Genomic DNA, 22,084 nt, shown 5'->3' on the forward strand with positions numbered 1-22,084 from the left:
AACTTTAGAGGACATGGAAGTGCTTTTTGGTAATTTTATCAAGTGAGGGTCTGCTTTAAAGGATGAGCAAAAGGAGGATCCAGATGGGAACTAAAGCTTAAGAATAGTGTGATAAATGTATCTCTTCTTCTTCTTCTTCTTCTTCTTTTCTCAAGATGTTAGATTAGTTTATCTCTTCTTCTTCTTCTTCTTCTTCTTCTTTTCTCAAGATGTTAGATTAGTTTTTTCTTTCCTTCTTTTTTTAGCAAGGATGGGAGACTGGAGCAAATAACGCTTGAGATGGTGTGAAGATGAGAAGCTTGTGGACGTTCATGGAAAAGAAGAAGAACAAAAATCAGATATCTAATGAATCAAAAAGATAATATAGTGAATATCCCTTCTTCTTTTTATCTTAAATACTTCTCGCAATTAGCTAATTATGGGAACAGTAATGTGTTCGGAAAACAGAATTCACCGGCTTGTGTGTAAAAAGATGGATACCTGTCAATTATCGGAGATTGAAATGAACATGTAAGAAATGAGCTTCGTGTAGTAGCCTTGGATTGGTTGATACCTGCCATATAATTGGGTTCCCTTTTATTCATTGGTACGCGTTGTCTTCTTCTGTTTTACTTTTCTACACATTTCCCTTTCCTACATGACAAAGGAAACTGGAATTTGAGTGGTCGGTTCACGTCTTAGAATAAGTGGTTCCTTTTCTTGGATGGAATGCATGAACTTGAATTACTTGCAACCATGGCTAAAGGGATCTTTCCTTTTCTTTATTATCCTTTTTTCCTGCTGTTTTGATTTTATTGATTTTATTTAGGCTGAAATGCAGCGAAAACAACGGGTTAAAAGAGGTGGTCCAGCTGTAATTGATAATGTATTAAAATCTAAGATGCGTAAATAAGAGGTTATTTAGTGTTTGAGATGGTGGTTAATCAATATGTTCAAGTGCTTGAATTTTTTATGAGTCCCGTTGAATGCAAAGGCAAAACTAGCTGGTTTGACAGAGAGGTTCCATGGTGCAAATTTTGGACCAGCAAGGAGAGGGAGGCAGTAGAAAAGTAGGGTTTCATCAAACAATATTTGAATAGCTTACCCAGTTCTGTACACACCCCAAGGCCCCAGTAACATACGATCTTCACAATACCAAGTCAATAAAAAAACAGAAACAAATCACCTCTCCCCCTACAACAAAATGAAAAAAAGAAAAGAAAAAGGCGAGGATAGAAGGAAAAATCACTTGTCCCACTGGACGATCACCGCAACTTCAAGTGTGGCCATCAAGTTACTGGCAGAGCATGCTCTTGTTATGCAAGAATTAGTGGTAACTAAAGCAACCACCACATCGATCATCTTAACCTTGACCTCGCTCTCTACTTCTGTTTCATCTTTTCCTAAAGTCGTTGTGTTCAATTCATCTTTTTTCTGTCTCTTCGAATGCTGTTTAGTTTTTCACTAAGACTCCTGTGGATGGATGTTGTTATCAGAAAGAAAACGAGGAAATTATTTCTAGCAGGGAAGATAAAGAAACTGGGTTAACATGGAAAGAATATAAATCCATGACCTTTACAATGCATGCAAGTAGAAATAACATTTGGATTCTTTTTTTTTTCTTTGCTTTTTATTTATTTGGTTGGTTGGTTTAATGGAAATACAGGTTATCAATGAAGCCCTACGGATTAGTGGTGGAGTTGGGATCCTAAGAAGAACAAAACAAGACATTCAAGTAAACGGTACATAGCAAGTTCTGTTTTCCTGCATTAACCTTTAGCCCTTCAGTTTTATTATAGTTCTGAACACCACAGATTCAATTTTTACAGGATACACGATTCCAAAAGACTGGTCAGTTTTTCTCTTCTCATCTGCAGTTTTCATGAATCCAGACATATATAAAGACCATCTTGCCTTCAATCCATGGTGATGGAAGTTATTTTATTTTATTTTTTGAACGGGATGCAAGGTAGTTTGTTGTCAGGATATATATAGAAACACACAGATTCTTACAAAACTTAATTTATCCTAGTGTAATGTTTTGAATATAAAAATATAGGAAATGGCAACAAAGCCCTTGGAGACTTAAAGAGTAAGTATAATTAAATGAGGGGTATAGTAGTAATTGAATAAAAAGATGATAAATATAAATAGGAAATAGAAAAAAATAGAGAGGTCTGAAATTAAGAGTGAAAAACTGATGGGAGAAGAGAAGAAGAGGGGAAGTAGAAGAAGAGAAAAGAGGAAAATTAGAAGGGAAATAGAAAGGAATTGAAGAAATAAGTTTAAAAGTAAGATTTAGGTTGTTAAATGTATAAGTGTATGTTAATTGAACTTTAATTTCAGTTTTGATGAATGTTAGGGTTTTGAAAATTTATGTTTTGGGTTTAATTGATGAATTAAATTGAATGTTATGAGGTTGATTGTTGTGGGTAATTGATTATTTAGTTGATTATGGAAGATTGTGATGATTTTGAGTTATGAATTATGTAAATGATGAATTTTGAGTTAGAAATATGGAAAGAACAGTAGGTTTTCTGTTGAAATTCTGGGTTGGAGGTTGAAGATGACAAAATTTCGGTTTGGTCCCTCAATTTGTAAAAATTACAGTTTAGTCCCCAAACTTTGGAAAATTACAGATTGGTCCTTGGAGCATATTCCGAGATTCTGAACAGAATAAAGGATGAATTATGGGCAGAATTCCTGTATGGTTATGAAATTTTAACACTTTCAATTTAGTCCAATTTGACAAAAATTACAATTTGACCTAAAATTTTGGTAAAATTCCAGAATGGTCCCTGGAGCATAATGAGATTTTCTGGACAGAATTGAGGATTAATTATGGTCAGAATTTCAGTATAGTAATGGATTTATGACAATTTTAGTTTGGTCCTCCAAATGAACAAAAGTTACAATTTGACCCTTAAAATATGATAAATTACAAATTAGTTCCTAGCTGTAATATTTGCCTTTGCATATTGGTTTGATGAATAATTGAGGGTTATTTATTGAATTATTACCAATTTTATTATTTGTCTTATTATGGATTAGATTTCGGGAAAACCGTTAAATTTTGGGTTTTTGAAAAATTAACTAGTTAGTTCAAAAACATATAGGGTTACGGAATATACCCTTAGATAAGTGTATTAAATAGGTTATATATATTCTTTTGAGTCATTCTTGAATATATCTTCTTTGTATTCAGATAATCCTGATATTCTACCAGCGGGTCATCAGTAGGATTTCCTTCGGTATCTGCTTTTGAGTTTTGTTGCTTTTGAGTCAGGTGAGTGGATAATTTTCCATATGCATGAGAAATATTATAAATATTTGATTTGTGTAATATGAATTGGATCATGCTTCTTGATAATATATATGTTAACTATTATCCTTGTTATGATAAGCATGATCATTTATTGAATATGAATTCTTGATATGAACCAGTATGTATTTTGAATTGACTTCTGAATTGATAGCTCCTCATTTGATTGGTGTCATGAGTTGAGCTTTAAGATATGAATATGTCTGTTTGATTATGATTATGAACCTATGGTATGTCATTCAGAATACTCATGCTAACAGGGTAGTGTTAGTCTTTGTGCACATCATATCTGAATCCTAGTTGGTCGGGGGAGTCACCAACCTGTGTGGATTGATCATCCCACAGTACAGAACCTCATGCTTATTGCATTTTGATTTTCTGACGAGTTTTACCATATGATATTCTTGTTATGGCCAATTTGAGAAACATTTCTATAAGAACCTAGAGCCATACTTGTATATATATTTCTCATTGCTGTATTACCTCATGTGTGTGTATTGAACGTTATCTATTCACTGAGTTGTTGAACTCACCCTCTCATTATTTACCCTTTTCAAGCTTATAGCTTGATAGCAGGTTATTTTTGTTGGACCTTCAGAACTTGTTTTTTGGTTGTACCTTGTACATTTTCCTTTATGTCTAGTTAGTGCTTCAAAACTCTAAATTTATATTAACTCTTGTATTAAGACAATTAAATTATATTATGAAGTTAGTTTGTTGTTGCTACTGCGTTGAACTCTGATTGATTTATTTGAAGGATAAGTTTATATATAAGTTTGAGTTCGCATACGTATGGAATCTTGGAGAGGAATCTTGTTTATGTGCCGGTCATGGATCTGAGAATCGGTTCGTGACACCTAGCATGGCCTGATGCACGTATATATAGCCATGCGGGATTCATTAATTGAAAATATACTTAATATCGTTAACTTTGGTAAATGGAGTAAAATTTAAAATGACCATCAGGAATCGGAAGCAAATCTAGGTGTGATCTCCATATTGCAGTGTTTAAATTAGGCGAGGAGATGTATAATAAAAACATATCGCAAGAATGGCACGAGATACTTATGTTATAACTTGGATGGCTAAGTTTTCAGGTGGACTAAAGTAAAGGGAGGGGGGCTTGTTAGAGCTCCATTGCTAGTGCTCGAGAATGGGTATTACATCATGGTCTCGGGAAGAAAAAAGAAGAAGAAGAAGAAGACAGAATGAAGGCAGAAAAGAGGAATATCAAATATAGATTATCCAATAACAAATGCAAGGGATACATCAACTCTGTTATTCTTTATTCTAACTACCTGAACTTTTAAAATGATTGATGCAATCTTCTCTTCTTCTTCTTTTTTGGATATTTGACATAAAACACTTCTAAATTGTTAATAAATAAAAATTAATATAAGGTCACATTAATCATATTAAAAAATTAATTAGGAATAACAAAATTGATAGTGAAATTAGAGCCATAAGTTTTTGTTTTGGCAAGTTTGCACTTTTAAGGATTCGGCTTGTATGTTTAACGGGACGATCGTGTTATGGATTTTTCCTTTACGCTTTACCTTGGGGGGATTGCATGTCCACTGTCCTCCGGTTTTGTTCAATTGAGCTAGCTAGACTCTCTCTCTTTTTTTTTAATCTGATGTCTATATTCGCATTAATGTGTTATAGTTGACAGTGCCCAATTCTTTTTTCTTAAAAAATAATCTAGTTATATGGGCCGGGTCCAAACAGCAAGAGTCTAGAAAAGTTCTAGTTGTTTGGGCAGGCTGCTAGGAAATGGGTTGTTTCATGCAATTGTTTTCTCTCAACCCATGCATATTTTCTTCCCTGCACATTTAATTCAAGCCTTACATGTCAGGAGAGAAAAATAAGAAAAGAAAATGGAAAGTAAGAAAGAATGGATCATAATGCTTTGATTTTGATATCACCCACATCATTGAAAAAATCTTGATGAAATGATTTTAAAAACACACCACCATTTATGGATGGAATTGGTCGTGCACGTCTAAAAATGGAATCGCGTACATGTGGTAATGAATTTCAAACTATGAGCATCCTAGAAGCATCACCACAAAAAAGATGCCCAAAAATCATAAAGGGAATAGCTCGACTCGTCTACAGTTTAACTGGTCAAATTCTAAATTTATTTTCTAAAAGTTATTAGTTTGAATTTTGCAAACCTCAAGATCATTGGAGGCTTATATGATCGTTAACTTCAAGACCCGTGAGATTAGTCGAAGTGCGCACAAACTGGTCCAGACATCCACGTTAATAAAATAATAAAAAAAAAGATGCCCACACCACCCAAAACTGAAATGAATTAGAGTTAAAGAAGCTACCTTGAGATCTGCAAGACTAGGGGAAATGAATTAGAGTTAAAGAAGCTACCTTGAGATCTGCCAGATCAGGAGAGGTTTGAGAGTGTGATAGATGTTGTTTTTCAAATTATTTTTTATTTAAAAATATATTAAAATAATATTTTTTTTATTTTTAAAAATACACTAGCACAATAAAATGATCTAGAAAATACTAAAATAATTATTTTAAAACAAAAAAAATCAAATTTTAACAAAAGTGAGTTCAACTTCAAATTCCAAACAGGCACGAACCATTTGCATAGGATATGTTACACCTATGAGTATACGCATGATAATTTATCATGTCCATGATACTTTTATTGCAGAGAATCATATCCACAATCAGGCAATATAGGCTTAGGGTGGATGTCATCTTCTATGCACCCATCTTGTAAAACTATTAGCTCCTCGTCTCATCTTGTTCTCAGCTTCAAGCAGGGTGGGGTGGATATGGGTCCCAGAGCCCTGTCCCTGCAAGAGTTGCAGGCCTGCTGTATAAAATCCATGCACCCACTGGCAGATTATTGACCTTGTTATCAGTCAAAATCTCTTGCCTCGCTTATTTCAATTAGGATCTAAACTTTCTTCTTTCATATGTCACATCATGTGGATGTCAGGCACATGAAAAAATTCCAGACCCAAGGGGGAGGTGGCTTTTTATGTTGGCTTCTTACGTTATCTGCTTACAATGTTCAGTACAGGTTTTACATTTCACCGGTACTTCCCGCTTCTTATATACAATATGGCCTAAGACGGGTAGTAAACATGAAATTATGTGAAACCAATAATGTAAGTCTGCAAAACTCAGTCATTAGTTTTAATGATGATAGCTTAATGTATTCAACAAATCTTAGTGCAAGGTCATTAAACAACCTCTTTTTTGGTAGGCGAGCAACTTGCTAGCACGCCACTAGTCTCATCACCATTTCTTAGAATGTCACTAAAAAGAGAGAAGAAAATAAAAGACAAATTGTTGTGAATTGTTTTTTTTAAAAAAAAAACTTTAGATCACAACTTTTGGATTCTATATTTGAATACTGTCATTTGTTAGAATTAATATTTCGAATTTTGTGTTTTGTATGATGCAGCGAGAATGTGAAAATTTACAAGCAATGGCTGTGGGATTGAGAACTGAGTGGTCTAAACTTAAAGCTGAGATGGACAATCTTCTTAAGAAATGTGAAAGAGTTAAAGATGAAAATAAATCCATTATGGTTCACCCCCTAACCCAGCTTCTTTCATATTCTTAATCTGTCTGTTTTTTCTTTTTCAAATGAAGTCTAATACTCACTACTAATGGGACTTGAAGTTAATCCATTTGTTCGCTTTCCCCCTTTCCCCCTCAACATCAAAATTAAATAAGTTGCTGCTGAAAGAATATGATTGATCAATGAAACAGGAGGAGCTAACCAAGATATATGGGCGAGACGCAATCCCAGATCTTATAGTCATGGAATCCGATGCTGAAACTGAAAGCGACAATGACGAGGAAACCACTCTAAGTGAACAGAACCAAACTGCTGACTCTCGTATGTTACTTGAAGTCAGGAGATAATTGTTTCTGTGAGGCAAATCACATTTTTGCTGAAGATTCAAGCATTCAGAATAAATTCTGTAGATTTGAAACTTAATCCACTCAATTTGCTTTTAATTTACTATTTGGTGGGTTATATGGTTGTAAGAATAGATACAACATGTACTGAAGCTTGTCTCCAGAAGATTTGAGGATGGGATTGGATATAAGGTTATGGTTTTTATTACTTATATACTAAAATGCGTGAGATTTTCACTGTATATTTGTCATTGGATATTTGTAATTATGCAAATCTTTTTTTAATCTGATCCTCAAACTTTGTTTTTAGGCGATCAAGTTTTATTTAAAGAGCAATTGATTTCAAATTTTTATTAAAGGATGAGATTGGAAGAGGGAGGATCGAAATGAAAAATGCAGCAAACATTGATGACGTATCATAAGTTTGGAAAACATTCACTCTAGTCCTCCAACTTAAACAATCACGTAAATTATATAATTGCAGTTCCTTTAAATTGTTCCAAATCTATTTTGGTACATATGTTTATTTTTATTATTTTTTGGTTCCTAGTTGAGAGAGGAGAGAGAGAGGAATCGCTGGATTCCGGCGGTAGAGAGAGAAACTTGTCATTGACATCCATTTAGGCCACCAAAATAAAATATTTTGGTGTTAAATTGTTCCATTTGATGCGGGAAGTTCATATTAGGTGTTTTTAGACCTTAAAAATTTATGAAAAAATAAATCTAAGCTCAGGTTGGTTTTATGTTTCGAGTTGAGTTCGGTTTTTGGGGTGTTTTTTTGAGGCCATGAATGAGTTTGTCATGGTTTTTAGGGTGTTTTGGGTCAAAAACGGGTTGCAAAAGGGGTTTTTGGGTCAAAAGAGCATAGGCCCTGATTTTTTATTTGGGTCAAAAGATAGACAAAACATCCTCTCCTTTATTTGTTTAGATGACCTCTTTTAAATAATATTGATTTTTTTTTGTTATGCGTTTAATTTTCAGAGAGGTTTTTCTAGTTCATCTATGGTTTTGTTTTTATCTTTTATATAGATAAATTATATTTTTGAAAATAAAAAATATTTATTTTCAGATGATATTTTTAACATGTGTAGCCTTACATGTTATTTTTCTTTATTTTATTCAATCAATTTAATATCCAATTTTCAAGATTAAATATTTTAATCTACATCTATCTCTCGGCTTTTCAAGTTTTGTTTTTAAATATCATTAATAATTTTTTTATTAGCGCACATAACTCTTAATTTATTTAATTACATGTATACATAAACTTTTTGATTTGTTATAATTTTTTAACTATAAAAATACATTAAATTTTTTTTGTATATATATATTTTTATAAAAAAATAAAAATATTTAAACCTAGATGTAACGCAGGTCACGTAGCTGGTCAGTATCCTAAATTATGTACCATAGGAACATGCTTGTTGTCATCCATACAGTTTTTATTCTATCTACTGAGGCATGGATAGTGAATGATGAATTCATAGTCTGCGAGATTTATAAAAGTCGAAGTGGAAAGCAGTCAAAAAGCAAGCTACTCTGGGTCTTCTTTATGAAATTAACTCCATGAGTTTATTTTGATGATCTAAGAGGGTCCATTAATGGACTTTAACTAGCAAATTCAAGCTACCTCGGAGCGACCAAAAGATCGCTTACACCCAATTTCAGCAATCTTTATTGCAGGCCTGCACCAATAAGAAGAAACCATCACAAGCCAAGTCAGTCATCATCTTCATTCACAACTTGTTCCAAATCATCACGGTAAAACTGGTCCCGCTTCAAGAGATAGATCGGCAGAGTCTAAAGGATTATCAATCTCTTCATTATCGCTCTCAGCATCACACATTCTTCAGCTGCCTTCCTTTTCTTCTTCTTTGGCTTTGAGGTATTCATTTCATTCACATAAAAAAATGCGGAAGACGAGATATTCTGGACGCACATCAGTTAATGAAAGAATTTTGGGCCAGATCAAAGGGTTTATCTATAAAAACCTCAAAAACCAAGGTGGTGTTACTGAAGCATAAAAACCTCAAAAACCAAGGTAGTGTTGCTGAAGCATTACGAAACCATGCTAAAACTGGGGCATAACTCCTTGACGAAATGCACATAGTATGTGGGAAGGATAGCCTAAATGTGCTGTTCAAAATCCTTGGGAGACTTGACCTTGGGCTTGGAAGAATTTCGAGTCCTAGAAACAGAACAGTTGCGATGGTTGCTTCTACACTAAACATCTTGCTCTCCAGCATTTCTTCGTCTGGATGTTTGCTTTGGCTTCAGTAACAGTTCTCCTCAAAAGCTTCAGTTATTTATCCTGTTTCAGAACCACCAAAATTAATTAAACTCCTACATGTTATTGTATCTGGAAAAAAAAAGGTTATTTGAAGCACAAAACAATCTTGCATGACTATTAAGATTGATATGACTCTGGTGGAAAGACATCATTGACCAATGCACTACGGAGTTTGTTTCTTAGCATGCAGGGATAAAGCATCACGTGAGGAATCTGACACTGCCGCATGCACATACCAGAAAGGGCCATTGGAATTAGAACATGATCTTCTCATCTTTCCCAATAAAGACAATCATGAAGTGCTCTCACGATAGACTAGCTTTTGAATATTTCAATATACCTGCTAAACATCTGCGGCTACTCGAAGTCTCCAACTCTTCATCCTCATTGCAGGTTGTGCAAGCTTTTGAACCATGTTGGCATGCCAATATGCAAAACATTATCTAACGGAATGCCCCAGCGATTTCATATAATTCTGCCATCAAGAACTCCAGCATCGAATAGATAGACTCTGCTTTTGTATGGGTTCTATCACCAGAGGTAAATGAATGGACTTCATTATCCAAGTATACCCAACTGCAACCAGCAAACTTCTTGGCCTCCTTTCCTCTCATCTCCCTCCTAATCCTCCCCATCTCAGCCCAGTTCCCTTCTGCAGCATAAACATTAGCCAACTGCACATAACGAGCTCCACTATCACCTTCAATATTTAACAGTTTCTCCTCTGCCTCTTTTGCTAATTCTGTGTTATTATTTAGCCTGCATGCATTAAAAAATGCCCCAACGACAGCAGCATCCTGATGCTCCATAGGAATTCTTTGCATGAACAGGACCATCTTTTCTAGTTGGCTAGCCCTTCCATAAAGATCAATCATGCATGCATAGTGATCAGTTTCAGGCAGTATGTGATAATCTTCTGTCATGGAATAAAATGTTTTTTCACCCAAATCAACCAATCCACGGTGACGGCAAGCTGACAGAAGTGCAACAAAAGTAACGGCATCTGGTCCAACTCCTCTCTCCAACATTTCCTGAAACAAATTTATAGCTTTAATCTCATGCCCGTGATGAGCATATCCAGCAAGCATAACATTGTAAAGGACTAAATCTCTTTCAATAACTTTCAGGAACAGTTTTTCTGCGTATGGTATACTTCCACATTTTGAGTACATATCAATCATAGCTGTAGTCGTCTTCATGTCCATTTCAATCCCCATTCTGAATACATAACCATGGATTTGCTTCCCAGGACCAAGGGCAGCTTGGAATGCACACACGTTAAATGCACTGATAAGGATCAAAGCATCAGGAATCGCAGCTTCCTTGGCTATATACTCTCGTAGAAGCTCAAAAAAAGCTTCACATTGCTTCAATTTGACATAACCACTAAATAATGCAGCCCAAACAATAGAATTCTTCTCTTCCAAAGAATCAAAAAGCCTACAAGCTTCCACCATGTTTCCTAGTGACGAAAACCCCACAATCATTGAAGTGATGGAAAAGGAACTTCTGACCCCCCTTGTCAAAAGCAATGACTCTGCATACTTCATATTCCCACACTTGCAGTAAACATCAACAATGCCACTTTCTACAAAAGCACTCGAACCCAGTCCATTCTTCAAAATCCAAGCATGCATTTCCTTGCCAATCTTCAAGTTCCTTAAATCAGCACAAGCACTTAAAACACTACCAAAAGTATGTTCATTCCATTTAACACCATTCTCCCCCATACACACAAACAACTTCAGTGCCTCCACTGGATAACCATTTTGAACATAACCCGAAATCAATGTATTCCATGACACCGAATCATTCAACTCACTTTCCCTCCAAAACAACCTCAAAGCCATTTCCATATCCCCTTCTCTACAATACGCTGCCACCATCGCATTCTTTGAGACCAAATCAAAACCTCCTTCTCTTTCACAACCTTTAAATACCTGACAAGCCTCTTTAAAACACCCACATTTAGAATACATGTCAATCAAAGAACTCACAACAAACCCACTTCTATCATTACCGGTTTTCACCATATATGAATGCAATTGCCTCCCATAACACGAATTACATAACTTCGAAAACAAGTTAACCATGCTTGTAATAGTAAGATCATCAATCTCAATCTCATTTCTTATACTTTGCATTTCAACAAACAATTCAAGGGCATTTCTTTCATATCCATCCACACTAACATAACCCGATAACATAGAATTATAAGTGACCAAATCCCTAACAGAAGCAGAATCAAAAATGGATTTTGCCTGTGCTAAGTTTTGGGATTTTATGTGGGCAGATATTATAGTGTTCCAGGAGTAAGTGTTTCTTTGAGGCATTTCATCGAACAGTTTCTGGGCTTCATTTATAAGGCAATGCTTGGAGTATAAATGAACGAGTTGATTTGAGGTTAAGATTGGTAGTGTGAAACCAGACTTTATGGATCGGACATGTCGCATCAGTCCATCTTTTAAGGACCTCATTTACTGAGATACATCGAAGAAAACAATGCATGAACAGAATTGCAGAAGCGATTTTGAACAGTTTAGAGAGTGAGGTTTATAGTGTTTTTTGTATTGAAATATATTAAAATAATATATTTTTAGTTTTTAAAAATTATTTTTGGAATTACTCTATTAAAATAATTCAAAATATATAAAAAATAATAATTTTTAATTTAATTAAAATAATTCAAAAAATATATAAAAAAATAATTTTTAATTTAATTAAAATAATTCAAAATATATAAAAAATATAATTTGTAACACAAAATTTTTTTAGAAATGCGTTCCACGCCCGTTCCCAAACGGTAAGAAGGGGAAAACGATGACTTCTGCTACACGTTGTCCAATTGCGAACTAGGTGTTGTTCATTATAAGCAAGAGGGTAACAATGGAGGGTTCTCTGGGCTCCAACGGGTCTGGCCAGGGAGATCTTGTATGTTTAAATTGTGAGGTTTTGGGCATAAACATATTGGCCAGATTTTCACTGATATGGTTGAGTAATGCTAATCTTAAAATAATATCATTTTTATTTTATTTTTATTTAAAAATAAACTAAAACATCAAAAAAATAATAATTCTAGGAACAACATTGTTTTAGAGTGGACTGAAACTGACTGCACAATTCTAGGAACAACATTGTCTGACAACTAAGGATTTCAATCTTTGAATTTATAAAATCCACCAGTAGAATCCACTTATTCAGTGCTTGAGATTCTTCTGAAAGTGATTTCAGTAAAATTGACATTACTGATAGTTGATGGGCTTGGTCCTTTCATGGTCTAAATAGTTAGATAGCATGGATCCGAGCAGGAAAGGGTGGTTTTTTCATTAGATTTCCAACTTCATAACCAGCATGAAAAGAAAACAGAAACGTTTCCCTTTGGCATTACAAAGAGTTGATGTCCATGCAAGGTTGGACAAACAATGTGGTTCCCTTCATACAAATCAAGCAAGAACTGACAACAACTCAAAACATGAATACAATTGTCAGAAGAGAGATTGACATCATTCCTAGAAAGGTGCCCTTACTGTGTAGGGCATGCTGAAGCTTCAATTCCAGTTTGATTTACTAAAATCTGAGTGGTTCACTGCTTCGACTTGTGGTTTTTCAACATACAACAATATCTATCACATGGATTAAAGCATTGATTGATGAAACGGAATTTTGGCAGCAGAATATATGGACCTTGCATCGTCTGCACAAAAAGAAACTCAAAAAAATCACTACTTGCAGTCTTAATGAGATGATCTGATTCAAGATATTATTTGTAAAACCAAAAGGGAGTCGAGGTTATTGGTCAGATTGACCATCTGGACTGGGCTTGCACTGGCAAGCAAGTGGATGCCCCTTGGTAATGGTCACAGGATAGTCTTCAACCTTTCACCGATGAAATATACTTGGATAGTTCCTTGGCATTTGGAATGTGACTGTTCTAATTTCTAAATGTGTGAAAATTATGCCTTGGATAACATAAGTGGCAATACCACCTATCTTCAGAATAATTTTGATAATGATTGCTATTAGAAAGTCATAAGATGATAATAAATATTTGTTTGATTCCTTTTACGAACAAAATTTATCATGACAAAAATGATTCAGCTTAAAAAGCATACCTGTAATAGTGGCCAAACTAAATTCTGAAGGCACATTCGCCTCTCCCTCCACAGCAGATTTGGCTGCTGCTATACCGACTGCAATGCTCTGCATAATATCTAAACCTGAACAGAGAGAAGCAAGTGTACCACCAACCAAGCAGTCACCAGCCCCCGTAAGCCTCACAACTGATGCAGGAAGTGCAGGAAAATGTACAGAAAAAAGATGAGAGCTTCTCTCAATCTGCAGAGCACCAGAAAATCTACTTGAAGGACAGCTGGACACCACTTTATCATATAACTGTCCACTGACTCCATATTTTTTGGTTCTATCCAAACTAAATCTCACTACGTTTGGTCCTCTAGAACATAAGAACACGCCATCTGCACCAAGGGTCACGGCAACTATCTTGATACCCTTCTCTAGCAAAACCAGGATTGCCGGTTTCAAAAATTGGAACAAAGATTCGACTGAACACCTACTGTTGGAATCCCTTTCAATGTGACGAAACATATTTTCATGAGATAAAGCATTCGCCATGGCGATAAGCTCATCTTCATTAGGTGAAGCAAAAGTTACCTGTAAAAGTTTCCAAATCAGTTTGGGGTTCAATGTGTGATGAATAATAGAGGTATTGCAAATTCAAGAAGTTTCTCTAACAATTCTTTCTGCTCTAAGGTATTAAATTACTGTTTCACTCATCAAGTATGATCACCCTTTAATTGAAATGAGACAATAAACTGGTATTATTTTAAAAGCTTGCTGACACATAAGTTGAGATTAGCTTCCGTTGAAAGGTAAATTAAACATGAGCAATATATCAAGATGGAAGTGGAGCAGAACTTACAATGTATCCTACCCAACCTACTGATCAGAATGACTCCATCTATGACCTACTCATTCTAGAAAGTAGAGCCTTCCTCAGGTATCCGAAAAGGATACTGATTGCAAAATAGAAAGCAGCCAGTAACACTGATCTGGCTAATTTCTGATGCACAACAAAATATTACGAAGTTTGATTCACAAAGAAAACAAAGGGGCTGACCTAGAAAGCACTGTTGATATTAATTGATGATAGGACATAGGTAATTGAAAACATCGAAGCACTCACATACTTAGCAACTGAGACAATTCTTCTAGATTTAGCCACTGAAACAGGCTCAAACCAAACTGGGGTGTTGGATTCTGCTGCCACTGAGTGGAAAAAAAAAAAAGTTAAAAAACAAGAAAGTAGAAACAGGGAGATTTATGATTAGCATAGAGTTGATCATTCACCAATGCCAAGGATAGAATGTGCGTAAGAGAAAAGAGGGGGGGGGGGGGGGGTCTACAGTGATATGCTACAAGTACATTGGCAAGAAGCTTCTAAAGCTGGGAGACTTAGATTTGCATCAACCATCATGACAGGAGCACAAAATATATTTTGCTTTGATTGCTGAATCCACGAAGAAGTTAGGAACTTTTCCTGGACAGAGTTATCATACAAGCAGTAAGTTTCTGAAGGTATTCTGTTCTTGAGCATATACAAGTTTCCAGCAAAAGAAAAGGAAAAAAAATTCCTATTTCAACACAATCCGCATCGAAAAATCAACTCACAACTGCTTCCACACTAGCAACAGCAGCTGCCAACTCTCCTTCAGTGTCAAATATGTTGCATATGACAGGAGTCTTGATATCTTGGTGCTTCATAATGCCTACTCCACAGATGATATTATGAAAAAATGGAGCATATATCTTAAATTAAATCATACCTAACTTTTCATTACTGTGCCAATTGATTTCCGAGAAGAAAGTTTAAAAAGAAATAAACACTTCTCTGATTACTGTTATTCAATTCTTAAGTACAGCGGAGAGAGCTAGTACATTCATAGAAAATGGAACAGGTCTCACTAATGAAAATCTCTCAGACACACACATTTGTTGAATGACACTGAAGGCGCTTTACCATAGTTTTCCTTTATATTAGCTCCTGCGGTCTCTGTTTCTCTTTTTATTGCATTTTAATTCATAGCTCTCAAAAATGACTTTTAAAAGTTTTTTCAACGGATGCATAACGTGCCAACTGATTTATTTTTTGAAATCCATGTCGTTTCCTCAGGCAAACAGTATCTCATGATGTGCCGTTGTCATTACAGATGATTTTGGTAGTAAATATTAACAAACAGCAGTATATAATGTGCCATTGTCATTACAGATGATTTTGGTGGCAAACAGCATCTCATAACCAGCTACTATATAAAAGATTAGGAACATGAAATAAAACCAACAGTGCTAGCAAAGCTTTAGTCATTACAGATGATTTTGGTGGTAAATATTAAGGTTTAACCTTCTGTAGATAGGCTCGCAGAATTCCAATGCTCCAACAGCAGCTTGCCTATCAAAAAGAAGATTTTTATTCACTTTGACAAGTTTTTTTGACCATTGAAACCACAAAACCTCTTCCAAAGAAATGGTTATAAAGCTCTAGCCATGCATCACAAGGAATAAAAAAACAGAGGTGGTATAATTACCTGCCATGTCATTTCCCAGGGCACTAATCATATAAGGCTTAGTTCCTAGCTTTGACATACACTCAGCAATATTCCTTGCTACACCCCCTAGTACATAATGGACCTGAAAACAATTAGGCCCTTCATGTGACAACATTTTTCTAGCATCACAACCTCTACCAAAAATAAAGATTATTATCAACATAAGTAGAAAAGAAGAAAAGGGTTTTGAGAAGATAAATACAAACCTTCCCAGGAGTGGTGGTTCTAGGATTTAGAGGGAGTGAAGGGGTTGCATGTATATCCAATACCATGCCTCCTATAACTACTGGGTCTCCTTCTTCCTCATGTTTTCCATGCGCACCTTTTATTAAAACCTTCAAAACAGAAACAACAGTAATAACCAAAAGTAGCAGACATGTTAGTCTACCAGAACATGCAAGCAGAGACAGAAAAACACTAAAACACGAGTAAGAAAACAAAGGCAATGAAATAATCTAACCTGGGAAAGACCATTATTGACTTCAATCGGAGACAACAGGTGCCCAGAAACACGTTCCAATCTCCTCTGTGCACTGTTTTCCATTTAGTCTCTGTCGTTTCCTCGGATGGGTATTGGATTTTGTTCCGCTAGCAAGAGTAAGGTCTTTTACCCTTCGGAACAAACTACCGAGTGCTGTCTTCGCACTGTAATTATGATTGTACTTTGTAGGCGTGTTCCATTTTTCCGGTCATGTGGAAGCTAGCGATGTTTTTTCAGCCCAGTAGTTCCGGCCTGGTTGAGGAAGCTGTTTGGTTGGGATAGAAGAAAAGATCCAATCTTTCTGTTGGTATTCAGCAACCCACAAAGCATGGGTCAGACATGTGACCTTCCCTGACTTCAATCCGTGGAAAATAATTAGTGTATATGTGCTTAAAAAAGCAATGATAGAGTCCATGATTTATCAACAAAGCTAGTATTCTAAAATATTAAAGAATAGTAAGTTATATATTATTTTAAGCTTATATTTTTATTTGATTGTAAAGTATTTTATATTCAATAAATCAAGCATAAAAAATAAAAATAAAATATTTTATATGAAACAAACTAGCAATCAATGTTAGAGGTATTTGAGAATGTAATAGCGGTTGTTTTTTAAAGTATTTTTTTGTTCAGAAATATATTAAAATATTATTTTTATTTTTAAAAAATTATTTTTAATACCAATACATTAAAATGATTTGAAAACACTAAAAAAATTAATTTAAAACAAAGAAAAAAATAAAAAAAATTAATTTTTTTTTTAAAAACACTTTTAAAATACAAAAACAAATGATCATTAGTGCTAAGAACACCGATTAAGTAATCTAATCATGATTTCCTACCCCAAAATTCTTCCCCAAACCAATTGTTGAAGAATTCCAATCATCAAGTTACCAAAATATATTAATTCACTTATTTAACATATGATATTTTTTGAGAAAAAATGTTTAATACAATTATCATTAATCATGGCATTATAATGTCAGGCCAACAACCTGCCTAAAAGAAGTAGAGAAGACATTCTTTATTCGACTCGAAGGCAGGTGAGCTTTTTTGTGCGGCAATCCACAACCCTCGCCAAAAATTCAACTTTCCTGATCCTAATCTTAATTTTTTTATATATATATAAATTAGTAATTTATTACTCATTCATCCCATCCATGAATATATAAAAAGAGATTGGACGGGCAGAGTCCAATAGGGCTTAGGCAATTGGTGTGTAGATTTTTTTAATGTATTTTTATAGCTTAAAAAATTTAAATTTAAATAAAAAAATTATATATACATGTAATCAAATAAATTCAGAACCATATGCGTTAATAAATAAATTAAAAATCATTAACGATATCTAAAAATAAAATATGAAATATCGAGAAACAAAAGTAGATTAAAATATTTAATCTCGAAAATAGAACTTTAACTAGTTGTATTTGTTAAATTTATTTGTTAAAATAATCTTTTTATTCAAGTAAACAATAATAGAAATAGAAACACAAATTATATTGATCTAATAAAATAAAAGGGGAAAATAACACCTTACAATACTGCACATTAGAAATATTGTTTAAAAATAATATTTTTTTTATTTTCAAAAATAAATTTTATTCATAAAAAAGATAAAAACAAATATAGATAAATCATAAAAAAAAACTCTTCAAATTTAAAAGCATAACTAAAAAAATAATTGTCATTTAAAAGAAGCTCTCCAAACAAAATAAAAGAGATAATGAATACTAATTTAAATATAAATTAAAAAATAGAGAAACAACCATAAAAAAATCATTAATTTAAAAAATAATTAGAAAAAAAAAGAAGCAAAGGTCAGGCGTTGTTGGGCGTGGTCAGCCAGGCCAGCCCGCCTAACCCATTTTCTTAGGGCCCACATGTAGGCCTACCCTAGCAAGCCTACGCGACCAGGTACTTAAACTTTTTTTGTCTACAACTGTTGTTCACTCTAAATGTTTTTTTAAAAAAAAACTTCAGACGATGGGTCATCTAATGTGCCTAAATTCTAGACACTATGGTGGCTGAAAAATCAAGGCTTATGTTTTTTTAACCCAAAAATCCATTTTCCAACCTATATTTGACTTCAAAACACTTATAAAACACTGTAAAAACCGTGATTAACCTATCTATGACATAAAAAACCACCTCAAAAACAAAATATCAACCAGAGCTCAAATTGGATTTTTCATGAACTTTGAAGGTAAAAAAAACATCTGATATGAACTCCACTCATCAAATGGAACCATTTATCATAAATATCGTATGTTTTGGTAGCCTAAATCGGTGTCAACAACACTTTTTTTTCTCTACCACTAGAATCCAGAAGCCTCTCTCTCTTATCTCTCAACTAAGGAATAAAAGATAAAAAAAAAAATGAACTTTTGTATCAAAGTTGAATTGGAAAAATATTGAGGGACTGAAATTATATAATTTGTGTGATTTTTAAAGTTTACGAATCAAAGTGCATCTTTTACGAAACTTATGTCACGTCACTCATGTTCAACACCTTTATTATTTTGAAATTATCGGGGGGAGGGGGGGTTTGACGATCAAATTGAAAAAACAAAAATTTTTGAACAGCCCATCTACAGTAATGTGTAAGAGGATGAACAATGAAGCCTTACATAGCGAAAAACCTATGCCTTTTAGAGTTATACTTAATTAAGTAGAAAACTAAAATGAGTGTGTTTTTCTATGTGAAAGATTGCACTATTCATCATTTCAAACATTACTATGAATGGATTGTTCAATTTTTTTGTTTTTTAATTTGGTCCTCAATTTTTTTTGTTATGCAATTGCATCTTCTATGAGCCAAATTCAAGGGCAATTAAAAAAAAATTGTTGGCTAAGGATGAAATTGAAAAATTAAGGATTAAAATAGAAAAGACGCTATAAATGGGTGATGGTTTTAAAGTTACTACAAAAGGTTTAATTTGGTCATCATGTTTTAGAAATTATAAATACTCAGTACCTTAATATTTTATCAATTTTATTTTGATATAAAAGTTTATTTTGGTTATTTTTTAGTATCTCATTTGAGAGAGGAGAGAAAGGTCATTGAATTTCAGCGGTGAGAGAGAAAATGTTGTTGACGTTGACTTAGGCCACCAAAAGAATCGATCTTTGTGTCATATGGTTTCATTTGACAAGGAGAATTCATATTATGTGATTTTTTTTACCTTCAAATTGTCTAAAACAACATATTTGAGCTCGAGAAGATCTTTAATTTTTAGAGGTCATGGATGGGTTTATCACGACTCCTATGATTTTTTTTCTAGGTGTTTTGGGTTAAAAAATAATTTAAAATGGGTTTTTGAGTTAAAGAACTGTATGGTCTGATTTTCCAGCTATTATAATGGTCGAATTCTGGAAAACTTAGAGGATGTGTCGTCTGATTTTTTTTTTCAAAAAAAAAGAAAGACGGTCATCCGCCCTAGATTGCAAGATAAAAAAAAGGGGCCCATACATGCAAGCCCTAACGAATGGGCTAGGCGGGCTGCCAGGACTAACAACGCTTGACTTTTTTTTTTCTAAATTTTTTTTTTATTTTTATATATAAATTATTTTTTTCTAATTTTATTTATTTATATTTAGATTAATACATTTTCTCTCTTTTATTTTTTTTATAGAGCCTCTTTTTAATGATAGTTATTCTTTTATATGTGTGTGTGTGTGTGTGTGTGTGTTAAGTATAAATTTAAGAGAAAAAAACATTATTTAACCCATTTGAGTTTATAACCTAAATCACAAGTTTGACAAATAAAGCCGTAACTAAAGTTTTTAAACCCGACTGGGTGGTCGACCCACCTCAAGGGTCACAGGTTTTGCCCGGGTCAACCCTAATTTTTTTTATAAATCAAAATGATATCATTTTGGTTAAAAAAATAAATAGTCAATGGGTTACAATCGGGTTTTGATTAATTAATATCACTTAATATGTTTTTAACTTTTTTATTTAACATTTTTTGGATAGAGATTTTTTTAAAATTATTTTGTGTATGTTTAATTTTTGAAGCAATTTTTTTAATCTTTTATATAAATGAATTTTATTTTTTAAAATAAAAAATAAATTCAAATAATTTTTTAATATACATAGCCTTGTATAATATTTTTCTTCTTTTATTTTATTTAAACAATTTATAATATATATCTATTTCTGTTTCTGTTTCTAGGACTCGGAATTCTTCCAAGCCCAAGGTCAAGTCTCCCATGGATTTTGAACAGCACATTTAGGCTATCCTTCCCACATACTATGCTCATTTTATAAGCTGAAGGTGTGGTAACATGCTTCGTCAAGGAGTTATGCCACAGTTTTAGCATGGTTTCGTAAAGCTTCAGCAACACTAACTTGGTTTTTGAGCTTTTTATGCTTCAGCAACACCACCTTGTTTTTTGAGAATTTTGTAGATAAATCCTTTTGATTTGGCTCAAAATTCTTTCATGAACTGATGTGCCTCCAGAATATCTCGTCTTCCGCATTTTTTATGTGAATGAAATGAATACCTCAAAGCCAAAGAAGAAGAAAAAGAAGGCAGCTGAAGAGTGTGATGCTGAGAGCGATAGTGAAGAGATTGATAATCCTTTAGACTCTGCCGATCTGTCTCTTGAAGCGGGAACCAGATATTACCGTGATGATTTGGAACAAGTTGTGAATGAAGATGATGACTGACTCGGCTTGTGATGTCGGTGATGCAGAGGGAAAAGATCTTGACAAATGATGTTTTCAGTGGTTTAGACGAACGAAATAGAAAACTGCAGGCGCATCCCCATTTGCAGGTCTTGAGTATGAGCATTGACTAAACGAAGTGGTCCAGCAAAAAGTCAAAGGGAAAGACAGAACAAGTGTAAATCACGAAAGAAGAGAAGGTCGTCAGAACGAGTGCCTCCTCAACAATGCTGGCTTATGTGTACTGTTTGGAGCCTTCGAAAAAGATCATAGTAGTGTTGTTGTATGGTAGTGATTTGTTTTTTTTTCTGTCCACTTGGAAACTGAAAACTGATGCTAAGTTAAGTCCCCCACAAAACCTAGGAGTGATATTAATAAGTAAATAAATAAACATGGCATGGCATCTAGCCATCTAGTCACAACTGGGTTAGCAAGCCTCATCACATTCTATTGGTACGGATTATAGCAATGTTACAATCACAATTCACCATCAACAACGCAACAATGGCCTTTGCGTCTCTGGTAGAGCTGGCTATAAAAATGACAAGTCAAAAACTACCTCAACTTCTTTAATGGACATGCACAAGTAATATCTTACACGACCCACGATGACCAAGGTAAATCATTAGCACTCAAGCATATATTCAAGATGCACATTAATCTGCTGCTAATTTGGAGAATAATAAACTTTTAATCGAGAGCAAGAAAGTGTACAAAACCTGTCCAATGACCCACCTTCAACGCTCTCTGCAACCTCTGGCACTTTTAGACAAAAAATTATTCTCTGTTTTTAAACTTATGTTGGCACATT

The 22,084-nt window shown here is 34.1% G+C and overlaps 4 protein-coding genes across 12 annotated transcripts in view; 2 read left to right on the forward strand and 2 right to left on the reverse strand.

Annotated features, from left to right (window-relative positions):
- The window catches only part of LOC7461203 (pseudouridine kinase), a 37,364-nt gene extending 20,377 nt beyond the window's left edge, over positions 1-16,987 (reverse strand). Inside the window, exons 1-9 of one of the 6 annotated variants that reach the window (XR_008058984.1) lie at positions 16,581-16,986; positions 16,327-16,455; positions 16,100-16,202; positions 15,916-15,963; positions 15,186-15,283; positions 14,940-15,054; positions 14,701-14,783; positions 13,610-14,168; positions 13,015-13,191 (exon numbers count right to left, since the gene is read on the reverse strand). Coding sequence is in view for 5 of the 6 variants with exons in the window: in XM_024598463.2 (XP_024454231.1) it covers positions 13,133-13,191; positions 13,610-14,168; positions 14,701-14,783; positions 14,940-15,054; positions 15,186-15,283; positions 15,916-15,963; positions 16,100-16,202; positions 16,327-16,455; positions 16,581-16,664 (1,278 nt within the window). In the remaining variant the exon portion in view is untranslated. Of the gene's footprint in view, positions 1-12,798; positions 13,192-13,609; positions 14,169-14,700; positions 14,784-14,939; positions 15,055-15,185; positions 15,284-15,915; positions 15,964-16,099; positions 16,203-16,326; positions 16,456-16,580 lie in introns of those variants that run through there. The other 5 variants (XM_024598463.2, XM_024598464.2, XM_024598465.2 and 2 more) reach the window with 5 other exon arrangements.
- Positions 1-22,084, forward strand: part of LOC7461205 (polyol transporter 5) — a 36,490-nt gene that overhangs the window by 2,166 nt on the left and 12,240 nt on the right. The window lies entirely within an intron of this gene.
- Positions 3-4,624, forward strand: LOC127905199 (uncharacterized). Its single transcript, XM_052452111.1, has 4 exons — positions 3-1,312; positions 1,646-1,721; positions 1,809-1,830; positions 4,399-4,624. The coding sequence occupies exons 1-4, from the start codon at positions 1,184-1,186 to the stop codon at positions 4,511-4,513; spliced, it is 342 nt and encodes a 113-aa protein (XP_052308071.1). The 5' UTR covers positions 3-1,183; the 3' UTR covers positions 4,514-4,624.
- On the reverse strand, positions 8,730-12,073 carry LOC7469981 (putative pentatricopeptide repeat-containing protein At3g18840). 2 transcript variants are annotated; one of them, XM_002306053.4, is made up of 2 exons: positions 9,838-12,073; positions 8,730-9,518 (listed from the first exon to the last, which is right to left on the reverse strand). In XM_002306053.4, exon 1 carries the CDS (start codon positions 11,972-11,974, stop codon positions 9,941-9,943), a length of 2,034 nt encoding a protein of 677 aa, XP_002306089.2. In that variant the 5' UTR covers positions 11,975-12,073; the 3' UTR covers positions 8,730-9,518; positions 9,838-9,940. The 2 variants fall into 2 exon arrangements, with proteins under 2 accessions (XP_002306089.2, XP_024454228.1); XM_024598460.2 differs by having other exon boundaries at positions 9,734-12,073.

This window comes from Populus trichocarpa, chromosome 4 (assembly GCF_000002775.5).
Source record: "Populus trichocarpa isolate Nisqually-1 chromosome 4, P.trichocarpa_v4.1, whole genome shotgun sequence".
Classification (NCBI taxonomy): domain Eukaryota; kingdom Viridiplantae; phylum Streptophyta; class Magnoliopsida; order Malpighiales; family Salicaceae; genus Populus; species Populus trichocarpa.

Bases quoted from the DNA above. Each gene is read 5' to 3' on its own strand.
- LOC127905199 (XM_052452111.1), top strand. From the start codon at position 1,184: ATGAAAAAAAGAAAAGAAAAAGGCGAGGATAGAAGGAAAAATCACTTG. The intron at 1,313-1,645 runs GTAACTAAAGCA...ATGGAAATACAG, and splicing joins TTGTTATGCAAGAATTAGTG to GTTATCAATGAAGCCCTACG. The intron at 1,831-4,398 runs GTCAGTTTTTCT...CTAAGTTTTCAG, and splicing joins TACACGATTCCAAAAGACTG to GTGGACTAAAGTAAAGGGAG.
- LOC7469981 (XM_002306053.4), bottom strand. From the start codon at position 11,974: ATGAGGTCCTTAAAAGATGGACTGATGCGACATGTCCGATCCATAAAG.